The sequence below is a fragment of the Pavona decussata genome, unplaced genomic scaffold, assembly GCF_977016875.1.
Source record: "Pavona decussata unplaced genomic scaffold, jaPavDecu1.1 SCAFFOLD_156, whole genome shotgun sequence".
Taxonomy (NCBI): Eukaryota; Metazoa; Cnidaria; class Anthozoa; order Scleractinia; family Agariciidae; genus Pavona; species Pavona decussata.
In genome coordinates this window covers 4490799-4512490 of record NW_028145568.1, presented here as the reverse complement: position 1 = coordinate 4512490, position 21692 = coordinate 4490799, and the positions used below count along the sequence as shown (strand labels likewise).

The 21692-nt window shown below is 39.4% G+C and overlaps 4 protein-coding genes and 1 non-coding gene across 5 annotated transcripts in view; 2 read left to right on the top strand and 3 right to left on the bottom strand.

The window, feature by feature from the left end:
• The window catches only part of LOC146465438 (histone deacetylase 11-like), a 29503-nt gene extending 28498 nt beyond the window's left edge, over nt 1-1005 (bottom strand). Inside the window, exon 1 of the mRNA XM_085128772.1 lies at nt 772-1005. Within this exon, the coding sequence (XP_084984898.1) occupies nt 772-935 (164 nt within the window). The 5' untranslated portion in view covers nt 936-1005. The remainder of the gene's footprint in view (nt 1-771) is intronic.
• A 1819-nt stretch (nt 1006-2824) lies between these two features.
• On the top strand, nt 2825-2896 carry Trnap-ugg (transfer RNA proline (anticodon UGG)). Its single transcript has one exon. It is a non-coding gene; the product is annotated as a tRNA-Pro (tRNA).
• A 192-nt stretch (nt 2897-3088) lies between these two features.
• Nucleotides 3089-21692, bottom strand: part of LOC146465433 (ubiquitin-like modifier-activating enzyme 1) — a 37117-nt gene continuing 18513 nt past the window's right edge. Inside the window, exons 18-35 of the mRNA XM_085128758.1 lie at nt 17773-17869; nt 17361-17429; nt 16554-16636; nt 15924-16037; nt 15741-15805; nt 14984-15032; nt 13410-13556; nt 12767-12841; nt 12048-12111; nt 10780-10851; nt 9645-9701; nt 8170-8258; nt 7420-7512; nt 5877-5963; nt 5165-5269; nt 4797-4898; nt 3826-3926; nt 3089-3442 (exon numbers count right to left, since the gene is read on the bottom strand). Coding sequence (XP_084984884.1) covers nt 3307-3442; nt 3826-3926; nt 4797-4898; nt 5165-5269; nt 5877-5963; nt 7420-7512; nt 8170-8258; nt 9645-9701; nt 10780-10851; nt 12048-12111; nt 12767-12841; nt 13410-13556; nt 14984-15032; nt 15741-15805; nt 15924-16037; nt 16554-16636; nt 17361-17429; nt 17773-17869 — 1605 coding nt within the window. The 3' untranslated portion in view covers nt 3089-3306. The remainder of the gene's footprint in view (nt 3443-3825; nt 3927-4796; nt 4899-5164; nt 5270-5876; nt 5964-7419; nt 7513-8169; nt 8259-9644; nt 9702-10779; nt 10852-12047; nt 12112-12766; nt 12842-13409; nt 13557-14983; nt 15033-15740; nt 15806-15923; nt 16038-16553; nt 16637-17360; nt 17430-17772; nt 17870-21692) is intronic.
• On the top strand, nt 17993-19975 carry LOC146465436 (uncharacterized). The gene is made up of 2 exons (XM_085128808.1): nt 17993-18261; nt 18382-19975. The coding sequence occupies exons 1-2, from the start codon at nt 18110-18112 to the stop codon at nt 19973-19975; spliced, it is 1746 nt and encodes a 581-aa protein (XP_084984934.1). The 5' UTR covers nt 17993-18109.
• On the bottom strand, nt 20190-21691 carry LOC146465435 (uncharacterized). Its single transcript, XM_085128673.1, has one exon. It carries the CDS (start codon nt 21660-21662, stop codon nt 20454-20456), a length of 1209 nt encoding a protein of 402 aa, XP_084984799.1. The 5' UTR covers nt 21663-21691; the 3' UTR covers nt 20190-20453.

The window sequence follows — 21692 nt, the reverse complement described above, 5'->3', positions numbered from 1 at the left end:
TGCATTTTCCTTTATCACATCCTAATGTTTGTCTGAGTCTGTGCGGGGGGTCTCATGGGATCTCATGTGACAAAATATATTTTTAGTAATAGTGCACAGCGCTATTGTCCCAATTGTCCAAATCATCTCAAAATTTTTACAATCAACTGGGGCCATCAGGATGATCCGGACGATCATGAAAACCAGGCTTTAAGCTACATGATACATTAAAAGGCAGGCAAATTCAACATTGAAATCCATTTTCCATTTTTGCCAAAGCAAGTATTCATTATAAATAACTCAATGCACTCGCTGCTGGGTTGTCAAAAAGTTGTCTACCTTTTGAAAGTAACCGCGTGGATATACAAGCATATATTTTCATTGGCTGTTTTATTTTATAGCCTGGGTTAATTCCCTATTTCACTTTAAATAAGACTGAGAATAGCTGAGAAAGCGAGTTACTGTCATGTAACTGTGCATGTTGTTAGAGCTAAACACAACTGTTGTCATAATAAAATAACGTACGCCCATTCTTACTGATTTCTATTTAGCCAGCGCTATAGCTAGCTGAAGCTAGCCGATCGCGAAGCTTTTAATTTAAACGAAAAAACGATAATTAAGCCCTTTTATACCTTAGCTTGCGAATTGTAATTTTAATATTGCAACAGAGGCCGCTTCAATTTAAGTTTAAGTAATAGAATAATTGAAATCCACATAAAATATCGGACTGCAATTTTGATGAGAATGTCGACCCGACTCGAGAGGTAGAAACTGTAATTATCGATCACTCACCTTTCATTTTCATCATCCTTTTTCTTGTAAAGTTTTTCTACTACTGACATATCACGCTTGGTTTTTTGATCGTTCAGGATAGCCCTTGTGATAAGAAAGACTGCATATTGCGCGGAAAAGACAACAGAGGAATACTTCAAAACCCGGAACAGTTTATGCAGCATTATTTGTCCCCCGCCATTTTGTTTTTTTAGAATCCAGGACTATTCGGCTCAAACATTTGAGACCCTGGGTACGAAAATTTGTCCTGGTTTTTTGTTTTCGTTCCCTTTCCTCCGCCGTCACTCGCTTGGCCCTGAACTCGGAGGAACCTCGTTCCCAGGGTCCTCGGACCCTGGGAACGAGGTTGTTTCGACAGCCGTGTAGCACGTGACATCATCAACTTGATGACTTTCCTGATGAATGTCTTCGAATCAATTTTAGTTTTCTTATTTCAGGGTGGTGAAGGGCTTATATGTGACGCTTGATTTGAGCAAAATTTGAGCTCAATTGTAGTCGTGATCCGTGAATTGATAGCATAGCAAGACCCGTGATGATTGTTGGCGATGATGTCATCCGCCCCTGCAAAAAAGTCTGCGGGGATGCCAGAGATCCATCCATTCATTCAATCCGGCAATCAACGTTGTCCCATACAATCTCGACTCCAATCCGTATTAGGAGTGCGTTCTTTCTACGCCGAACGCAAATATAACATTTATCGGTATGGATGACACCTTGGAAACTTGGAAACGACAGCCATTCCTTCAAAGTAACAGCCATGCATGCATGGATAAAGATAATATCTAGCTTGCCAGTATGGTTGAAAATCAGTTTACTACTTTATTTTGTTCTCCTATTTTAATGCCGTAAAGACAAGCCCTTTTATATGCAATTGTTTTTGCAAAAATTAATCCGAGCTTGTCACTTTTTCTATCTAGCGGACTTTTTAATCCCTACATTGCCAGTGCAACAAAGTACGAAATTTAAATTAAACCGACAATTATTCGAAACTTGATCTAACTCCAGTTTTTGGACGCACTTCCTAAGACAGTTCAAAGCCCCCTCTTTTATGCATGTAGACTGAAGCATCGATCCTAATTTCAGTTATAGGCGCACTGAGTTTCCGTTGGCTTTCTTCCTGATGTTAATCTGTGAAAAAAAGTATTGCTTTAGCTTGTTAACAAGAGGCAGGGTAATCTTGTTTTGAACAAAATTTAAGAAAGGATAATTCCACATGCAAGGTGCAATCAAGATCTCCTCGGTCCAACCGATCCAGTACAAACCTGAAGAAATCTCCTTTGTCCGTTTATAGCGAGAGAAAAACCTCAACTAACAGTGGTGAAGTTGGCGGGGGCGGGGGGAGGGGGGCGTCCTAATCACGAATCACGAGCCTATTTTTCCTCAGATTACGATTCACGTGTGTAGTTTATGCCATTTCACGAAAAACGTATTTAGCAATCTCCAAATAGATTTAGGAATATGCCGCTAAGACCAGCATTAAGACAAATGCAATATTAGACACAAGGCATGACGCTTGCTCCTGAGACCGCCCGCAGCTGACATGCGCCATCCGAGATGACTGACTGCATTCGCTCTAGCTACACGTAGGCTATATTCGCTCAAGATTAACTTTGCCCAAATTTACATTTCGCCACATTAAAACCAAACATTCATTTCTACTCCCCCACCGTCGCAGCACCATAGTTCCTTTTGGAACTCAGTTAACATTCTTATCTGCTAGTCGTAAATATAAACAAACTTGGGAAAGGGTTACCCAAGGAATTAATACAGATAGAGGCTCCCAGTCTTGAACTCCTGGAAGCCGACAAGTTTAATTCAAATTTATAAGAAACAGAGCTTTGGGGTTCATGTAATCCTCGATTTTCACGTCGCTAATTGTTTCAGTAGCACAGAGTATATTCAAAACAATATCACCAAGTCTCGCTGCATAAATAAATTATGCTTGTCTTTGAAAACAATCACCCCCCGGTAAGCTTTTGTCTGTCCGTTCTATTGTATACTGGTACCTGTTATATGTTTAAATACAAAAAATTGAGCCATCACCTCTGTCTGAGGCCTGTTGGTCTAGTGGCATGATTCTCGCTTTGGGTGCGAGAGGTCCCGGGTTCGACTCCCGGACAGGCCCTGAGGTATTTCTTTTGCACAAATTTCACACAACAAATTTTTCTTCACAAGTTTATTTTGTTGTAGTGTGTATCTTATTTATCGGGAACACAAACAAACCACGAAGTCAAGCAAACTCGAGGAAGACGCGAGGTCTACACCACCGCAATTTGAGTGCACTTTTCAATTGAACAAGAAAAAAATTACTACAGCATTAATGTCACTTTCTTTATTAAACCAATGGTGCTTTTACACCGCAGCTGCTCAGTAACTTAAACAAACTAACTTAAAAAAAATTAATATTACTGTAACACTCGGGCTTTAAGCCACAATGTGCTGCATTAATTCTCTAACTAAATAGTCATTTCTTCCTTTTTCATCCAAGACACTCAGTGAGAAGAGAAACCACATACGGGACTTTGGATGCTGACTCTACCGGAAGAGATATCGCACATACGGGACCTCAACATCTTCTCCATCTTTGTCATTGCAGCACAACTCGAGCACCAGGGCTTTGACGTAAGACTTGATTTTCTTCTTGGAGATCCTTTCAACAGCCACGGAGACTCTGTGGGAAAGAAATAAAAATTGATTAACAAAGGCGAACTTGGGACGCGTAACCTTCTCTTGCAACAAATTTTCCGGGAACAACGCATTCAAAGTTCAGCCAAATCTCATAAATTTCAGTCGTAACGAGGAAGGATTTTCCGTTCTCTTTCTAAAGAAGTCGCCCCTACGAATTCAGCTCCAGGATAGTTCGGCCGCATATCGCAAATTAAATGAGTCAGAATTATTGCACGTTAGTTCAGTGAACGTGAATTGAATTTTCACGTTGGCGCGTCGCCAGCTTGGAAACCTCCTTTTCTCAGCGCGATAAGTTTCTTCTGTGTTTGTAAAGCTTAGATGACTGTAATTTCAATAAAGGAAAACAGACGGAGTTTAGGGACATACTTTGTCGCCAATCTTTCCTTCATCTTGGCAGGAGGCATAAAGAATGAGTACAGCATACAGACACCTTGGGACAGCATTGTCACTTCAAGCCCGTGCTGGTTCTGCAAAGAATATTACCACATTATCAACTATTTTACAGAAACTCAGGATTAGCTTATAAAGACCTCGGGACGGTTTGTTTCACGCGCATGAAGGTCTTTTCACGGCTGCTGTAAGACATAAGGCAAAGCAATCGAAACACTGGACTTCCTTTAAAGCTCCACATGTAACTGGCGTCTATTTCTCCCACTTGATCAAACACAGGGGAGCAGGGATGGCGCAGTGGTGAGAGCACTCGCCTCCCACCAGTGTGGCAGGGGTTCGATTGTAGGTTGATGATTCTCGCCCTCTAAATGAAGTCATTTATTCATTTTTTAATTTACATACAGGCGATACGAAATGAAGAAATGATCACAAAAGATGAAATGTCTTGATGTTTAAACAAATAAAGATAGAACAGTGAGCAGAATGTACCCTTCTGTATTGGGGCTTAAAAGGGCTAAATTCGTTTATTGTGTAGCTCAACTGGTCCATTATGAAAAGCAGCATATGATTGTTTCACTAAGGCGAGCCGTCCGGACAGCTAAGACGATCTCCGTCTCCCCGGTTTTCACTTCACAGATTTGATTGAGTGTTTGTTAAGTTAGAACCTACAATTTTAGCACAACGTCTTTGAAAGGGGCATAACAACAATTATGCTTACACTAGCTTTCATCTTCTTGGTGCGCGCGTTTGCCAATATAGATACAGTATAGTTACTATCGGCAAATTTATAAACGAGCTTTAATAAAGTTTTTATTAAACTATTGGTAAACTATTGCTCTTAGCCGTGTTCTTTTTTTTTCTTTTGTACTTTGTGTCGTTTTTCTGCAAGTTAACGGACTCGATAACTAAGGTCCTCCTTGAATCGCTGAATGCTTTTAATAAATCACCTTAAAGTAGTCAAACAGATCCTGCAAAGTCATCTCCTGGCCAGCTTCATTCAAACCGTTTACCTCAAACCGATCCCACAGGGTAAATTCTGTCTCATAATACTGAAAAGAAGAAACGCAGGTTAATATTTCTTGATATTGTTAGGGAAATCATGTTCACAAACGGTAAAGAATGAAAGCACAGCAACTAAAAGGGTCGTTTAAAAAGAGAGTTTCTTAAAACTCAAAATGAACTTGAATTTCAAGCTAAAGGGTTATTTTACGTCTAGAATATTTATCAACAAAGACTCAACTGGCATCTATTTTAGAGAGTAAACACTATAATTCCCATGGTGTTTGAAAACAATGACTTGGGCTAGAAAACTTACCTTGTTTTTCGGTGCGGTGATTGGCTCAGAAAAGCCAAAGAATGGCAATGCAAGATTGATGAAACCGTTCTTGTAAGTCTCCAGTTTTTTGTTGCCTTGGACGATCTGAAATAATCACGAATGACGATGAAAAAAACATGATAAAATATGCGATTAAAAAACGTTCAAAACCGTATATTTGGATGATTGCAAACAGGCGTTTATCCACAACTTCAGAAGTTAGAAACACATTGTTAGGCCTCGTAAAGCCTGGGTTTCACTTGCAGCGCAGTCACAGACGCAAGTACAAGCGCAAGCATAAGAATGCTTTTTTCCCCTTGAAAACAGCCTCGACGCAAGCATAAGCACAAGCGCAAGGATCAAAATTTTTCCTTTTCTTGTGCTTGTGCTTGCGTCGCGTTCGTTTTCACTTGACATAAAGCTCTTATGCTTGTGCCTGTGCTTGCGTCGCTAGTGAAAACCAGGCTTAAACAGCAGCAAAAGGGAAAATAACGAACAGCGGTTTTCATTTGAATGGTCACACATAAGGGATTTCATCCATGGACTCACAAGTGTACAAGAATCCCTCAACAACTTTGAAGTTGAACAGTGACACTTACGAGGTTCAGCTGCCGAATTTGAAAATAAGTCGTACTACAAAGTGCAGATTATGACACATGGTTTGACTTCAGCAAGGAAACATGGTAAGTGAAACAGTGAACAACATACTAACCTTGTACATTTCCAGTGCCACTAGCCCGCTGACCAAGGCAGTTGTTGTAGCAATGGCTGGGATGATCTTGCCAGCAATTAATTTACTCTACAAATCAATCAATCAATCAATCAATCAATCAATCAATCAATCAATCAATCAATCAATCAATCAATCAATCAATCAAGCAAGCAATCAATCAAGCAATCAGTCAGTCAGTCAGCCAAGCAAGCAAGCAAGCAAGCAATCAATCAATCAATCAATCAATCAATCAATCAATCAATCAATCAATCAATCAATCAATCAATCAATCAATCAATCAATCAATCAATCAATCAGTCAGCCAAGCAATCAAGCAAGCAAGCAAGCAAGCAAGCAAGCAAGCAAGCAAGCAAGCAATCAGTCAATCAAGCAATCAGTCAGTCAGTCAGTGAAACAAGCAAGCAAGCGTTTAATTCAAAGATTTGCTAAATAGTCGAGTCTCCCTGTGCAAGCACCTCTCTTAAGCGACCACCTACGTTTGACATTTTCGGTGTTCAATAGCGGGATATCGTACATGAAATGCTTTTAGATCGCCATTAAGGACAGTGGCCCCTTTTTAATTCGTGAATGCGCGCATGCGCAATGAACGAGTTATAGCGATAGCTGGCTTTTGACTTGGTCGATCAGTCGGTTTTTGTCGCTAACTTTCGGGCGTGCGCAGTGAGTGAGTTTCAAATTCAATTAGTGGGAAAAACACGCGAACATTTATTGTTCACGGCGCATCAGGAAATTCTTATTCAATATGTAGAGAATAATTTGACGATCATTTAGTGCAAGAATGGAGATTTTTCGTTCAATCTGAGCAAAGTTACAAGTTTTTTCAGTTTTTCAGAAAGTCCGGGGTCGTAAACTCAATTAGTGAAAAAAAAAAAAACGTGAAAATTTTTTTTCACGACGCGTCAGAATTCTCTCATTCATTCTGTAGAGAATAATTTGACAATCATTTCAGTGTAAGAATGGAGATTTTTCGTTGAATCTGAGCAAAGTTATAGGTTTTTTTCGTTTTTTTCTACAAAGTGCGGTTTCTTTTAAGAATTAAAAATAATTTAATTAAAAATAATTTAATTTGTCAGTTTTCACGCGAAAGCGGAACGTGCCATGTCACGCATCATTGACGTCGTAAACAAAATTATGCAAATTTCTGGTGAAATGAACACTTTAAGATCTTGTTCTACTGTGCGTACTTCCTGCGCATCTTGGGATAGTCCGAAAAATACGGCTTTCTTAAGGACGGTGCCTGGTAACGCAAAGGTATTTTATCGCGGTTTTTGACCATAAGGAAAAAGCGATCTTAACAAGTGAAATTTAAAGGAACAAAGAGCCACAATAAGTTAGTTATCAATTTTATACAAGACATAAGGGAATAACTTAGTTGAAAACGATGTCCCCCGACTTTTCAAGTTTGCATCAATTTTTAACTTGATCATTAATTTTGTGAATAGTTTGCAAACAATAGTCAAAGAATGGCCGTTTTACAGAACATTTGGCCATAAGTTTTCGAACGCCATTGATGAAGGAGTACCTTGTGTCTGTCAGCTGGTGCTATGTCGTAGTTAGCTGCTCTCAGGTTGGACGATGCTACGATGAAATCCATGTGGAAATTTGTGTCATCATCCTTCAGGAGACAAAACAAAAAAATCCTCAGTCACTACAATATCCATAAATACGTATATTGTGAAGATGACTTCCGCTCAGGTTATCGAAACGTCAGTCAATGTCACCTCAAACAGTCCTTCTCAAGACTACACTCACCCGGATGATCATAATTTACGTACTTATGGCATGACTCCTGGGTTGAAACAATTTACAGTTTTACTATTATATTCAATTCAGGCACTTTTGAGCAAAACGAAAAATTGGCCGAAAATTCGACACGAGGCGGTTATACTCAGCCCTTCCACTGTAAAATGTACACAACACTTATTTATATATTTATTCATTAATAGACAGATAGTTGGTGTACGTCAATTGATTGATCAAAATTGCCTTAATCACTACCACCAAGCAGTACAACTACGCCTTCGACGACCAATGTCGCCCAGGTTTGATTCCCGGACTCGGCATGAGTTTGATATTGTTGTTGGTTCTCGTCCTTCCTTGGGTGATTACGGTGGCAATTTCGGCGATGTGAATGTAAAGGGTACAATGAATGCTGTGCCTTTAGCACTAATGACGCAAATGATAGATTAGAGAATTAACTCTGCAGTGTATTCCTTTAAACGCCAGTATTAGTTTACTATGTATTTTCAAAACATCAACAGAAAAAGCGCACCTTTTCAAAATCAACCGGTGACATCTTGAAGCCTGTCATTTGGTCTGGCTTAGGGAGACTGCCTTTGAGCTTTTCAATGTCATCGTCTTCTGCAAATAGGTAACAAAATGTCGCAATAAAAATCCTGAAACTGAAGTTGGCTACACGGGGTGTACCTTAGTCTGAAATTTCACCCGTCGCCTCCCTTTAACCCACAAGTGCGCGGGCCCGCGCCCCCTGCGGCAAACTCGGCAAGGTTTATCGGTTAGCGGTACTGCGCAAACTCGCGGTTATCACGAAACGTCCCAAAACAGGAAATCGTTCATTAAGGACGGTGCCTAATATCGAGGAATTTTGTGCGGCTTATTGCTATGCTGGGAAAGCAGATCTTAGTAAGAGATATTGACATCCAAAAAGAAAACTGGGGTTAGCGGTGCAATTTTAGAGACAATTAAGCGACAATAATTTAAAAAGTTTTAAAATACAAAGCAATGCATGGCGGTTTTTTTGTCAAACTGAACGTCAATTATCTCTGAAAAATGCATAGTGAACCCCAGTTTTTATTTTGGGTACCGATAACCCTTGCCAAGATCTGCTTTTCGTGCATAGTTATACACCGCGCAAAAATGTCCCCGTAGTAATAGGCGCCGCCCATTGGAAATCATCGCGAGATGCGCAGAACGTATGAGCAATAACAAAAGAAAGGCCCCGCATAAAATCACAAACGTTAAATGACAGTTTGGTAGTAAATACTTTTCACAGCTTTCTATTTGATGTTCTTGTCGAAGAAATGAACAACATCCTAGAGTCACTGTGAACTTCTCCAATAACGTAAATGTCGTTAGATATTTTTATTTCAATTGTTTGATCACATTATATGCACAAGAATCCATTCCATGGTTGAAAGTAAACCAAAGGCATACATGTAAGTAAAACGTAAAACGCTGACTCTTCAAATGCAGGAAACACGAACACGTTGTGGAAAACACGGGGAGAATTGAGACTAATCGCAAAAAGATTCCCAAATGTTGTCACACGAGTCAACACGAGTTTGAAAGGTGCTCTTTGCACACTTAAGTTTTTTATGGAAAGCTATAAATTTAAATCGACGGCAGTTTTTTATGGTCAATGCTCTTATAGACCATATAATATGACGTCATAAAATGTTAAAAAAATCAAGTGGAACCACGAGCCACAGGCGAGTGGTTTCACTACCAAGTTTTGAACATTTAATGGCGTCATTTTACAGTCTATAAGAGTATAGACCATAGAAAACTGCCGTGGATTAGTTTTTACAATTACATGGAAAAATACGTGCGGAATTGACTTTATTTTCCCTTCAGAAAACGGGCGCGTTACATCTGAGCCATTTTTTATTGTCTGCATTCTTTTAGACAACAGCTACGAGTCAATCAGCGCGCGAGAATTTTGACAGTTATTGTAGATAAACAGAGTACAATATTTTAGAGAGCGTTTCCTACGAGCACGTGACTCACCAACACTGCCTGAGTTTTCTTGTGCTGCCTCCTCGTCAGTCACAGATATTTTCACACCTGAGAAAAATGGCAATAAGAGGGAAAAAAAAAGGAGAAATTAAAGAGGACCCACGTTGTCTGGGGTAGGGGGTTATCGAAGACACCACCTATGAACATAACCGACCATCAGCAAGCGAACCTAGCGTACAAAAGTTTTAGAAAACTTCTTTAATTAGTTCTTTCCTGGATAGACGAATTTCTTGGATATTAAGAAAAGTGAGGTTTGAATCTCATTGTCATTTTTTTCTGCTGGTTAGAGGGGTGGCTATGCAATAAAGACACCATCTTTTGAGGTCGAGGAAGAAGGGAGGGGGGGGGGGGGGGTGCAGGCAGAGACCACCATCTATTTTGAGGTTTGGTGGTCTCTGTTCGAGTATAGTAGTTTTGACCAATTCCCCCACAGGCTGGGAAGCGTTCTAAATAAAAGAATCCGAGCCACGAGTTCAGATAATGCGGGATCTTTTCATCTTTTCATAGTGTTTTAAAGGGGCAATGCCACCTGGTTATAGCGTCACTTTGATTAGCCAAAAATATATATATTTGCATCAATGGAAACGTTAAAATAATGGTTCAGTTTTTTTAACATTAACCTTACTAGTGCACAGAACATAGAATTAATTATCTTTGGCTGCGGATGGCTGGGATGTAAATGGATTGCAACTATTTGCGTGGTTTCGACTAAAATACAGCGAAATCTCCGTGACAGTACCAGTTTTAAGTGCAACCTATATACAGCTATTTCAATTGACGTTGTCGGATTAAAGCTTAAAGCTCAAAGACATCTTCAAAAGGCCACCTCATCCATTTGGTATCCTGACATTTCTTTCATCCAAATGGCTCGCCATCGTATATCTTCAGTGGACGAACGAGGCATAGCTGATTTTGATGAACTTATCCATAAAAAATCCACAGAATCTTGAGGTCTTGTCTTATAGCTTTATACTTTGTTCCGACAACGTTAATTGAAATAGCTGTATGTAAGGTGGACTTTGTTCAAAAGACACGGAGGTTTCTTACAGAGTCTGGAGCGTATAAACAGCAGACGTTTTAACGTATACTATGATAAAAAACAAAAGAAGGAAACTTAGGAACAAACCTGACTTGGGTTCAAACTTTGGGACATGGACAGTTTTCAGACAATCAAGAATTAACTTTTGGTCTCTTGACCCTGAAACAAGAAGAGAGAAAAACAACAAGTGTAATCACATTGATGTGCTACCATTTAGGCGGCTAACAGTGGGAAATAAAGCACTGTGAAAAGTGACAAAGCCTCTTGTTTTCGTCTACGTCTACGTGTCTCGAAGCACTTGGGAGATCCCACTGATTTCTGGTTGTTATACAGGGTTGCGGTCTTATTCCTCATTTCAGAAGCCTTTCAAAGTTTCACGCCAAGCTGACCACATACTGGCTCTGAGGGTGATCACAACCGGGGTTCGTTACGTCCTCAATGGTTCTTTTACGTTCCCTAATTGGAAACAGGACCGCCATTTCTATGTGGTCATCTGAGCCACATGAAGGTCTAACCATTTGCAGATGTCAAAGCAAAGGCAGCACCTTCTTCTCAGTTATTTTAAGACGCTGAGTATTGGTTCGGCCAGGGTTCGAACCTGCGACCTTCCACTCAGCGGTCTGGTGCTTTACCAACTGAACTGCCGAGTAAAAACTAGCCTGCGAGTGCACTGTCTCTCAAGGCTCACTGGAGTGACAAGAGACTTGTGACTTCATTTGCGGTGATCCATAAAACCAACAAACATTTACAAGTAGTAATAGCGCTATTCTGATAACAGCAACAACCCTTTTCCATTCCCTCACTAACGGATAAAAGAGTGGATCTCATTCAGATATAGAGTTTTTTCTGGAGTATTAAACAGGTAAATGAGAACTCTAACCTATTACGTCCTGAGGACGACAGTCACCTTTCTTACATGGAAACTTTCAACTGAAGAGCCATCGTAAAAATGTTATAACTCAAGCTACATTCATTTGAACTTGAAACGCAACTCTTACGCAAGCAATCCTATCGCAGAATCAATAGCCAGCAAAAAAAAAAAAAAAAAAATCTGACAGTGGTTAGGGATCAAACTTTGCGGCAAATCTCATCCAATGCGACTTCCAAAATCCTCTCAAGGACAATCATTTGTTGGCAATACCAATGCAAATAATATCCTCACAGTATCTAGATACAAGTTTCTTTCACAGCGCAACAAATGCTACACAATGGCGAGACAAACGATTAATTTTGGCCTATCATTTCAAACAACGATGACGAACATCTTTCATGACAAGGTTCTTTCAGTCACCAGCAAAATCCTCCATGCACACTTGAGCCGTTATCGCAGACAACAACAAAGCATAAATAATTACCTTTGATTCCATACATGTAAGCCCTCAGATTAGCTGCAGCAATAATGTAGTCCATATGCGCTTCCTACAAAGTGAAGGAAGGATTTGTTTAGATCATCCATTGCTAATCATCATTTATTCGTTTTAACCAGGTCAATGGAGCAATCAAGTTAGGAAGTTTTGCTTACTTTTTGGAATGCAAAATATATTATTATATTTTTATTACAATATTAATTTATTAGATTAAAATGCTTGTTTCACATACAGTCGATCCTGTATTAAGCGATCAACCCCGGGAAATCGCTAAGTGACCGCTAAATACTGGTTGCACAGAATACACGTCAAACACAATAAAAACTAAAAGCTGTTTACATGTGGAATCCATTGCAAATTCCCCATCAACAAGCTGATCTTTTCTACAATTTTTACAAGTCTAAAAGTCAGTAAGTCAGTTTAGTCAGTAAGAGCGGGGAGGATTTAGCAACTGATCATGATTCCATTCATTTTCAGTCAGGATCACCCCACTACTTCCCTGGTCGACCAGTGATGCACGGCCAAATCTCGCAAAGGAAATTAATTTTTAATGAGTCAGTAAGGAAGGAGAGAGGATTATTTAGCAACTTATTGCATCATTTTCTTTGGTCACCATTCTACTCTCCTTTGGATGGCGATTCACCAGGGATTTCTGAGAAAGAAATACATATTATTATAAATATCAAATTACACACATGTATCCTTACCTCACAGGGGTCAAAGTCCAGTGGATGTGGACATCTTTTTGGGCCTGACCAAAACGGCTGCCCTGAACTTGTCAGCTGTGAAGAGTAGAGAGGGTTAAGATGAGTTGACAAGAAAAAGTCACAGTTTAAAATCTATCGTTAATACTGAAGAAACTCAGCTCTGTGAGGAAGTTCTCCAAACAGCTTTGATTTGAATGTGATTGGTCACATTATTATTATCCACAACCTCCACCAAACATTGTGACAACTTTAAAGCATAGCACAATGCAATAGGAAAGAACTACTCAGTAGCTTCCATTATTTTTAATCTCACACTTTAGGGTTAACTCACAAGATCAAGGACAAAGGTGAAACCACCACACAGAGAAACAAACATCACCACAGGGAAAGTACATTTTAGGATTCCAATAACAGACTCGAAAGACAAGCACTGCTTACAAGCTCTAATTTGAATGGCCACACTTTAAGTTTTCATCCACAGACTAGCGAGTGCCATCTTGAACAGCTTAACACAGCACCAAAGGAAAGTAATAGTCAATAGTTTTCATTTGAAGGGTCGCTCTTGCACAAAAACAAAAATTAGAGGACTACTGACAGAAATGGTTACAAATAAAGTACCAAAAGCACAAAAGTCAAGTGTCACCTGGTCTTTAGGAAAGTTGTACAGCAGTTGTTGAATGGTGTTGTGGTAATTGGCTTGGAACTGTAATCTAGCCCATCTTACACAGTCAGCAAATTCACTGGGACGTTCATCAACAAGACATTTCTTGATGCAGTCATAAATGTCAACCTATGTGGTGTAAACGATAATAACCTGGAGTAAGAAACTTGAAGGTGGGAAGCAATACAAATGTTGGACACCTATTCACAGACACCCCCTGTCCATGATACCAGAAAGGGAGGAAGGAGGGGGGGGGGGGGGGGGGAGACTCTATACTGGCTTTAAGTTAGAATTTCGGAATTTCCTTCAACCTGAAAAAAAAATTGTCTTTCCCAGTGTTTCTGTGGTTGTGGCAAATTCTTTGCCTTACAGCCACATTGTAAAAACCCAAACAAACTTTTGCAGTAATTTTCTTATTTAGAAAAACCTTGTTAATCAGACCATTCCATTAATAAATTAAAACCAAATGGCAGAGGTAGTATTAGTCCTTTATGGATGGTGCCTCCTTACACAGATATATCTTTGGACAGTTTATAACTATTCAGGAAAAAGCAGATCTTGGCAAGGGTTGTTGAAATCCAAAGACAAAATTGGGGGTAACCAAGTATTTTTCAGTGTTCAATAATAAGCAACAATAATTGTAAGAGCTTTAAAATACATAGCAACTCATGATTGAATTTTTCCCAAATTGAAGCTTAATTTCTCTGAAAAATGTGTAGTTATCCCCAATTTTCTCTGTGGATTTCAATAGCCCTTGCTAAGATCTGCTTTTCCTGCCGTCATAAACCACACAAAAATACCTTTGAATTAGTAGGCACCGTCCTCAAGAAAACTGAGTTTCTCGGTCCATCCTAGATGCGCAAAAGTATGCGCAGTAGCAAGAGGAGGGACCGTCCTTAGCTTCATTGAACTTCTCCTTACAATGCAATATTAAGGACGGTGCCTACTAATACCGAAGTATTTTTGTGCGGCTTATGACTATGCGGGAAAAACAGATCTTAGCAAGGCCTCTTGGAATCCAAAAAGAAAATTGGGGGTAACCATGCATTTTTCAGAGATAATTAAGCAATAACATCTCTAAAAAGCACCAAAATATAAAGCAATGTATGGGATTTTTTTCCTAAATTGAAGCTTAATTATCACTGAAAAATGCATGGTTACCCCTAATTTTCTTTTGAGATACCAAAAGCACTTGCTAAGTTCTGCTATCTCCGTATAGTTTTAAACCGCGCAAAATTATCCTTGTATTAGTAGGCACCACCCATAGGAAACCCGAGTAGCTCGAGATGTGCAGAACGTATGCGCAGTAACAATAGTAGGCACTGTCTTTAATCATACGTTCGCGACACAAGAATGAAGAGAATGATAAAACACGAGAAAACGTCTTCATATCAGCTAACTAGTGCCATAACAAAATGATATACAGGAAGAGAGAGGAGAACATGCATCCTGATAATTGTGGCTTAAGGGGTCAACAGGGCTCCACTTAAAACTATGTTTACACACACAATTTTTTTTTTCCATTATGCGTGATGGTAATGAAAAAGATGACTTACTGCTTGCATTCCTGGAAGTTTATCTGTCCTTTCGACAAACTTGGGGTCACTAAACACAATATTGAAATAATAAATCAGAATCCTGTGACAAATTAGTTTGGTAAGGCCAATCATCTTTCTCTGCATTTTGTAAAAACTTCAGTTAACAACCCTGAGTGTACAAATGAATGTTGAGCCTTAGCACTAAGGACACAAATGACGGTCCATTAGAGAATTAACTCTGCTTCAGAGGTTGCGGGTTTGATTCCCGTCCAGGCCGGAGATTTCTTTCTTTTTCTGTGATCCATCATTTTTATCCTTTGTGCTAGCGGCACAACATTCGTTTGTACCCATTACATTCACATTTGCCACAATTGCCACCATAATCACCCACAACTTGCTCCAATCTGGCCTCATAGCCAGGTCGGTAGAGCAACGGACGATCAAACGTGGAGGTCATGGATTCGATTCCTGCTGAGGTCAAAGATTTTTTTATTCACCTTGTGTGGTCTCCCATTTCCTTACTAGGGCTAACGCTCAGTTGAAAATTCATGGGTTCACTTTAGCACTTTAACATACACTGCAGAGTAATTCCCGATCCATCATTAACATCCCTGAGTACTGGCTTAAAAGGTAGCATCAGTGTTTTTGTAATGTGTTGGGGAAAAGTTTGCATTCACACTAATGACGATTCCCAAGCACCATTTCCAGTTTTCACAACTACTGAGACTAGGCTCAAGAAAATGAAGGAAAAGTAAAAATTTGACATGCTTCTCACCTGACATACTGATTCACATTTTCTGCAGGAATAGTGAAGAGTCCTTCAAAAGCATCTCTTGCCCACTGCAAATTATATGCAAAAGTTTGTAACAATGATTATTGAAAGGCTGGGTGCCTTACTTCAACCATTCCATTCTGCATAATATGATCAAGTGATACAAAACAAACATCTCACACTTACCTGTAAAGTGTGTTCAATGGCATTGGGAAAATTTTTCAGAGTGCAAATGGGGATGGACTTCTCAGGTGGATCCTGCGAGGAGCTATAAGATTCCGTCAGGAAGGGCAGCACGACCTGGAAAAATACATCATGGTAATTAGCTTTTGGTTTGATATGGACTGCGGTCAAATGTAAAATCAATAAGAAAAGTCTCAGTGTTAAAGGGAACCTCTGCTCCAAAAACAAATGGACGGCAAATTGTTGGAAATAGTGTCTAAATTCTAAATTTTAGTTTAAGAAGTAGAAATAACATTCAAGTGTGCCTAAAATTAGATATGATGAGTTTTAGGGCACTCTTTCCAGCTGTGTCAAAAGGTTTTTATTTCTTGGCTGCAGCATACATCAAAATTTTAAAGTACCATGATAAAGGTCTGTGGTTTGCCACCATCCATTAATATCCTGGATGGAGAGAAAGAATCTTGCACAAAGTTTTGTGTTCACGTAAATGACAGGATGAAGGAAAAGGGAGATGAATCACTCACTGGTCAATCCAGCCTCAAGGGCTACCATAATACTAGATCTAGGCACTGTATTTTGTGAAAGTCTTTATCTGTGGAACATACTGTGATGTGAATGTCTTAAAGATTGTACCTGGACATTTCCTTTTGTTCCTAAAGTTCCTGATTCCAGTAGAGGTTTGCGATAATACACACATCGCCTGTCCATGTACATTCCTGGACAAGAAAAGTGAGATAGTCTGCTACAACAATTTGATGCAACTCTTCAAAGACGCTTGTAGATCGGTGTGTATACACTACAGTACATGTATGTACATAATTTATATAAATACAAGTACATTCTATAAGTACTCAACTATAAGGGGCTGTTTGCATGGAGGGAGGAAGATCCTAGCACCATGTAAACTACTTTTGCTCGGAAGATCCTAGTACTAGGGACAAAAAGAACAAACATCATGGTGGCAGCAGGGTGTTCAGCTGCTCAAGGCCGACAGTTATTCTTCTCTTCCTTGTCCACTTGGTAACCACTTTGGCCGAAATTTCTGCATGTATATCAAACGAAACGTTTTTCCACCTTCTCAGATCTTCCTCCCTCCATGTAAACAGTCCCTAACACTCCCTTTTCAAACTTAACACCTCCGACCTGAAGAATTAATAAAACTGGATGATATTAGGTTAAAAATGAAATTAATGGCCTTGGTTTCATTAAAAGGTGGCAACAGGCCGATTTTGCCATTTTATTTCACATTACCTGAACTCATCATTAGAAGACACATACTTTTTTTTAATTATTATTTTCAGCTAAATTCTTAATAAAACCTGTCCAGGTTGCTGCCTACATTGGTTATCTCTGTCTAAAAACTACTTAACAGTCAAGAAATATTAGAGAGGCTGAATGAGCCATGGGTAGTAGACGTCAAGTGAAAGCCAAAACACTTACTCGCATCAATGTTATCCAATGCATTTGTCACACCATCAAGTGCTTCAAAGAAGTCATCATTGTATGTTTCTTAACATGTTAAGAAACAAACATTAACTGTACAAAAGGCAGGGGTTTCATTAGAAGCCGGGACCCAGGCACTGGTATCCACTAACGCTAAACATGGTACCTGCCTTTGGAAAGATTTAAAGGGCTCATGTCTAGACAAATTCAAATTCAACCAAATACGAACCCTCCTACTACAAAAATTAATGAAAACCCTGATTAAAGGGCAGTGACAAAAAAAATACACACAAAAAAAAAAACAGCAAAAAAATAAGAACAAGATACTTCTGAAGTTAAAATAATGGCACACATGTTTTTCTAATTAGCAATAAAAAATATTTATTTAGCAACTTGGTGTAAAGGATACTTTCTGTTTCTGGTCCAACTCTGTTTTGATGTGCTATAATATTTATCTCAGGATTCATGACCTTCACTGCTCTTGCCGCAACGTCTGATTTCATTTGCTATCGAAGATTAAACATAAATGTCTTATACACAATAGTCACATGACTTTGTATTACGATGTTATTATGGTTGTGGCAGGCAGCAGGGTTTTAACCAAGGAGGTATCCAGATGCCCTATACACCGTATTCACAAATGGCGGCCGACCTGGGGCGAGTGCGCGGCCAAACATGTAATCGAGGCGTTTTAGGATAAGAATTACAGATCATCGAAAGAAGAAGAAGAATTGATTGGAGAAGTTATGTCTCTTGAACTTTGTGAGGACGATATTCCGGGTTCCTCTTTAGGTGGGAGAAACCCCTCACAGCTGAAGAATGAAGAATTACGTTTTTGGCTTAAATGCCGAAAGGATCCAGCCAAAGGACTACGAACAAAAGCTCAACTTGTCAAGCGGTAAGCTTGCATTTAATATTCATTGCGGTGATCCGCAGTTTCACGTGTTGTGGCTAGAATATTTTGTGCTAGCTCTGAGTATAAGCTAAGTCTATGCTTTCGTGTTTCTGAATTCCCTAGAGTTGAAGAATACATCAGTCAAGGAAAGGATCGTTTCATTGTTGATCCGGACCCAAATTTACTCTATACGAAACGAAAACTTGCTAAGCAACGTGTCGCTGCAGTCGGTGAAAACATTGCAACAAGTTCTGCAATCGCTTCGAGTTCTGTTGTTTCTTTCGAAGAAACTGTGAGGTTTCCTGATCGAGGCTGGGGAAATCGCTTGGAAAAGATGCCGCTTTTTACCAAAGCCGAGGTAAACAGATTTATTGCAAACAGCGGAAAGCTTTTAGGAAGTAGTCACCATTCAGTACCGACAAGCTGGAAGAAGGGGAAAACCTTTCTTGAAGATGAGTATCTTAAAGACATCGAATGCACCAGTGATGATAAACACTTCTATTTTCGCTGTAGGTGTCATCATTCTTTCAGAAAAAACGATGACCCACATGTTCTTAGGCTTGCATTGTGCATTGTATCAGGAGAAGTTGTTCAATCGACATGTTCATGCGTCACGGGGAAGACTGGCTACTGTAACCATGCTTTAGCACTGATGCTGAAACTTTGTAATTATTCTCTGTATGAAAGCAAAAGTACACTCGATTTGCATAATGATCCTGACCAAAATCCTAATAAAGCGTGTACTTCAAGACTTCAGACGTGGCACCGAAAAGGGAGGGGAGATACTATTGTGCCACAACCAGTCATGGATATAATTGTCAAAAAAACAAAACTGACAGACGATGAACCACGAAGAGATGGATTAAAGTGTCTGCTTTATGAAGCAAGGAACAATGCGATAGTACAAGAGACTGAAGAGAAAAAATTTAAAGATACTTTAAGGAGCATAAATCCAAACCTAGGATTAGCAAAAATCTCAAGTAATCATGTTGATTCAGTTGACACTAAGTTTGGCAGAAGTCCTGTTGGTTCCTTTTCAAGCTATCAGCTGTCGATCACTGAGTCAAATTTCGATGTTTCTGTTAACATTGATACAGTTCCCAGAAGTGGCACAGGCAACCAACAAATAGAACGGTTTCCTCGGTTTCCTTTACGAAACCAAGGCGACAGCGATGGACGAGACCTGTCTAATGAGAAAAAGGAGTTTGTTAAGAGACTGTACGTGGACGAAGATGATGATGAATATGAACCCGAAGCAGTCCATGCATATATGAAATATATGAACGATAGATCAACGCCAGTTGAGGTCTTTAAAAGTGGTCTTGTTGTGTACAAAAAAGAACCAGTTTTGGCCTGCTCACCTGACGGGAAAGTGTTTGATCCTGGTAGCACCAAGCCATTTGGCCTGGTAGAAGTTAAATGTCCCGAGACAAAGTTTCTCGTAACCCCATTGGATGCTTGCTCAGATATTAACTTTTGTTGTGAGAACATCGATGGAAAGTGTAAATTGAAAGCAACCCATCCCTATTATGCACAAGTCCAAGGTCAAATGGGCGTCACCGGTGCTGATTGGTGTGACTTTGTTGTATATACCAAAAAGGGTATGTCAATAGAAAGAATCCCTTTTGATTCCCAGTACTGGTATGAGCTGGAAGGGAAGCTTCTTCGTTACTATTATGAAAATTTTATTAATTTTGCCATTACTGAAGCCTTATAAAGTAGTTAGTGATTTTCTACTGTTCCCTTGTTTAGGACTGTTTAGTCTTCCTCTTTCTGTAGAGTAGACACCGTGAATTTGATTCAGATCAAACTAAAAACAGGTTTAACTAGTTTTTTTTTACTACTATTTGAGCAGAAAGGCCAGAGAAAAACGGAGAAGATGATTTATCTTTCTATCTTGATATGGTAACAAAACCATAGCAAAGGAAGATACAACTGAAGTTGTACAGTTACTTTTAGGACTCACAATTTATTGTTAATGGTAAAGTATACTGAGTAAATAATACAGATACTTTTTCAATGGACAATGTGCTTCCCTAAAACTCGGCACGTTCAAATCACGCTACTGAAAATAGAAACAATTCAGTTTGCAAAAGTTATCAGAAACTGTCAGTGTACTGAATAATGGTAATTTTGTTTTTTCATTGACGTTTTTAACTCACAGCCTGTGAGTAGAAATTACATATGCTACATCGCTATTCCGATAAAATGGAGTCCTGAATGTTACATAGAAAGGCACAAGTGGCCCACATTTGATTGACCACAGGAAATAGAGATAGTGGTACTATTCTGTCCCAAATGTGAAAATTTTTTATCTTGTTGATAGCTCTCTCCACATGAATACGTAAAGCAGCAACAACTTGTGTTTTGACCACATCTTCTGGGGGCATTTGCTGAGCTTGTCCAAGAAATGGAGGTATATTTAATGAGACCCCTAGCGGAAGTAGGTCTTCGATCGTAAAACCTTTGTCGGCCATTACATCATCACCTTCGTTGAAGGGTAAGTCTAGGATTCCACTCCTTTCGACAATCTCTCTGTCCGAAATACTCCCGGTATAAAGCTGACTTATAAATGTTGTTGCTCCTGAAGGGGCAATCCCAACGAGACCTTTGAGTGTCGTATGATTCTTGTATGAACTAAATAATCTACTATTAAGAAGCAGGCTGCTCGGCATTTGGCATTTGATTTCTGTGCAATCAAGGATGACGCGTGTCTTAGGATATTTTGACTTGAAATCTTCAGGCATAGTTTGGTCCACTTGCTCCCGGTTCGGCCAAATGTTTACGCTGCCAAATCGAAGAAACATAAAGTTGATCCAGGATATAAAAATTCTACTGACTGTTGGCTGAGATATGCCAAATAAAAATGCTAAATGTTTCTCATGGAATCCTTGCCGCAAACGACACATAACCAGAAGAAATTCTTCTTCCGGTTTAAGAGTTCTCTTTCGACCAGGTTTGTTTACATCTCTTTGTTGATTGTTTCCGTCGTAATGATTTCCGTCCACTTTTTTCTCGACTGAACGCCAGTAACGAATATTTTCACCATTTACCCCGGGATTAAGATATGACAGCGTTGCCTGGAATGTTTTCAAGTTTGGAAAGCCAGTGTAAAATGAAATCGAGTCATCATCTGCTAAATTATCTATGCAAAACGCACGCGATTTCAAGTTGGCTTTCTCCTCGCAATGACGCTTAATTTCTGTCTTAGCGTTTGCTAACTCCACCTCAGTTGTCTCTAAACGTTTCTTCAAAATTGATAACTCCTCATTTAAATCATCAATTTTAGTTTGAGCGTGTGATAGCTGGACTTTTAATGAATCACATGAATCTTCTGCTTCTGCAATTTCGACTTCAACAGAAACGGTGTCGTCCGCTTCAGAGGTTAAACTGCCCTCTGGCATATTAGCACATGAAGCCACCGAAACACTTGA

Bases quoted from the DNA above. Each gene is read 5' to 3' on its own strand.
- LOC146465436 (XM_085128808.1), top strand. From the start codon at position 18,110: ATGTCTCTTGAACTTTGTGAGGACGATATTCCGGGTTCCTCTTTAGGT. The intron at 18,262-18,381 runs GTAAGCTTGCAT...TGAATTCCCTAG, and splicing joins AAAGCTCAACTTGTCAAGCG to AGTTGAAGAATACATCAGTC.
- LOC146465435 (XM_085128673.1), bottom strand. From the start codon at position 21,662: ATGCCAGAGGGCAGTTTAACCTCTGAAGCGGACGACACCGTTTCTGTT.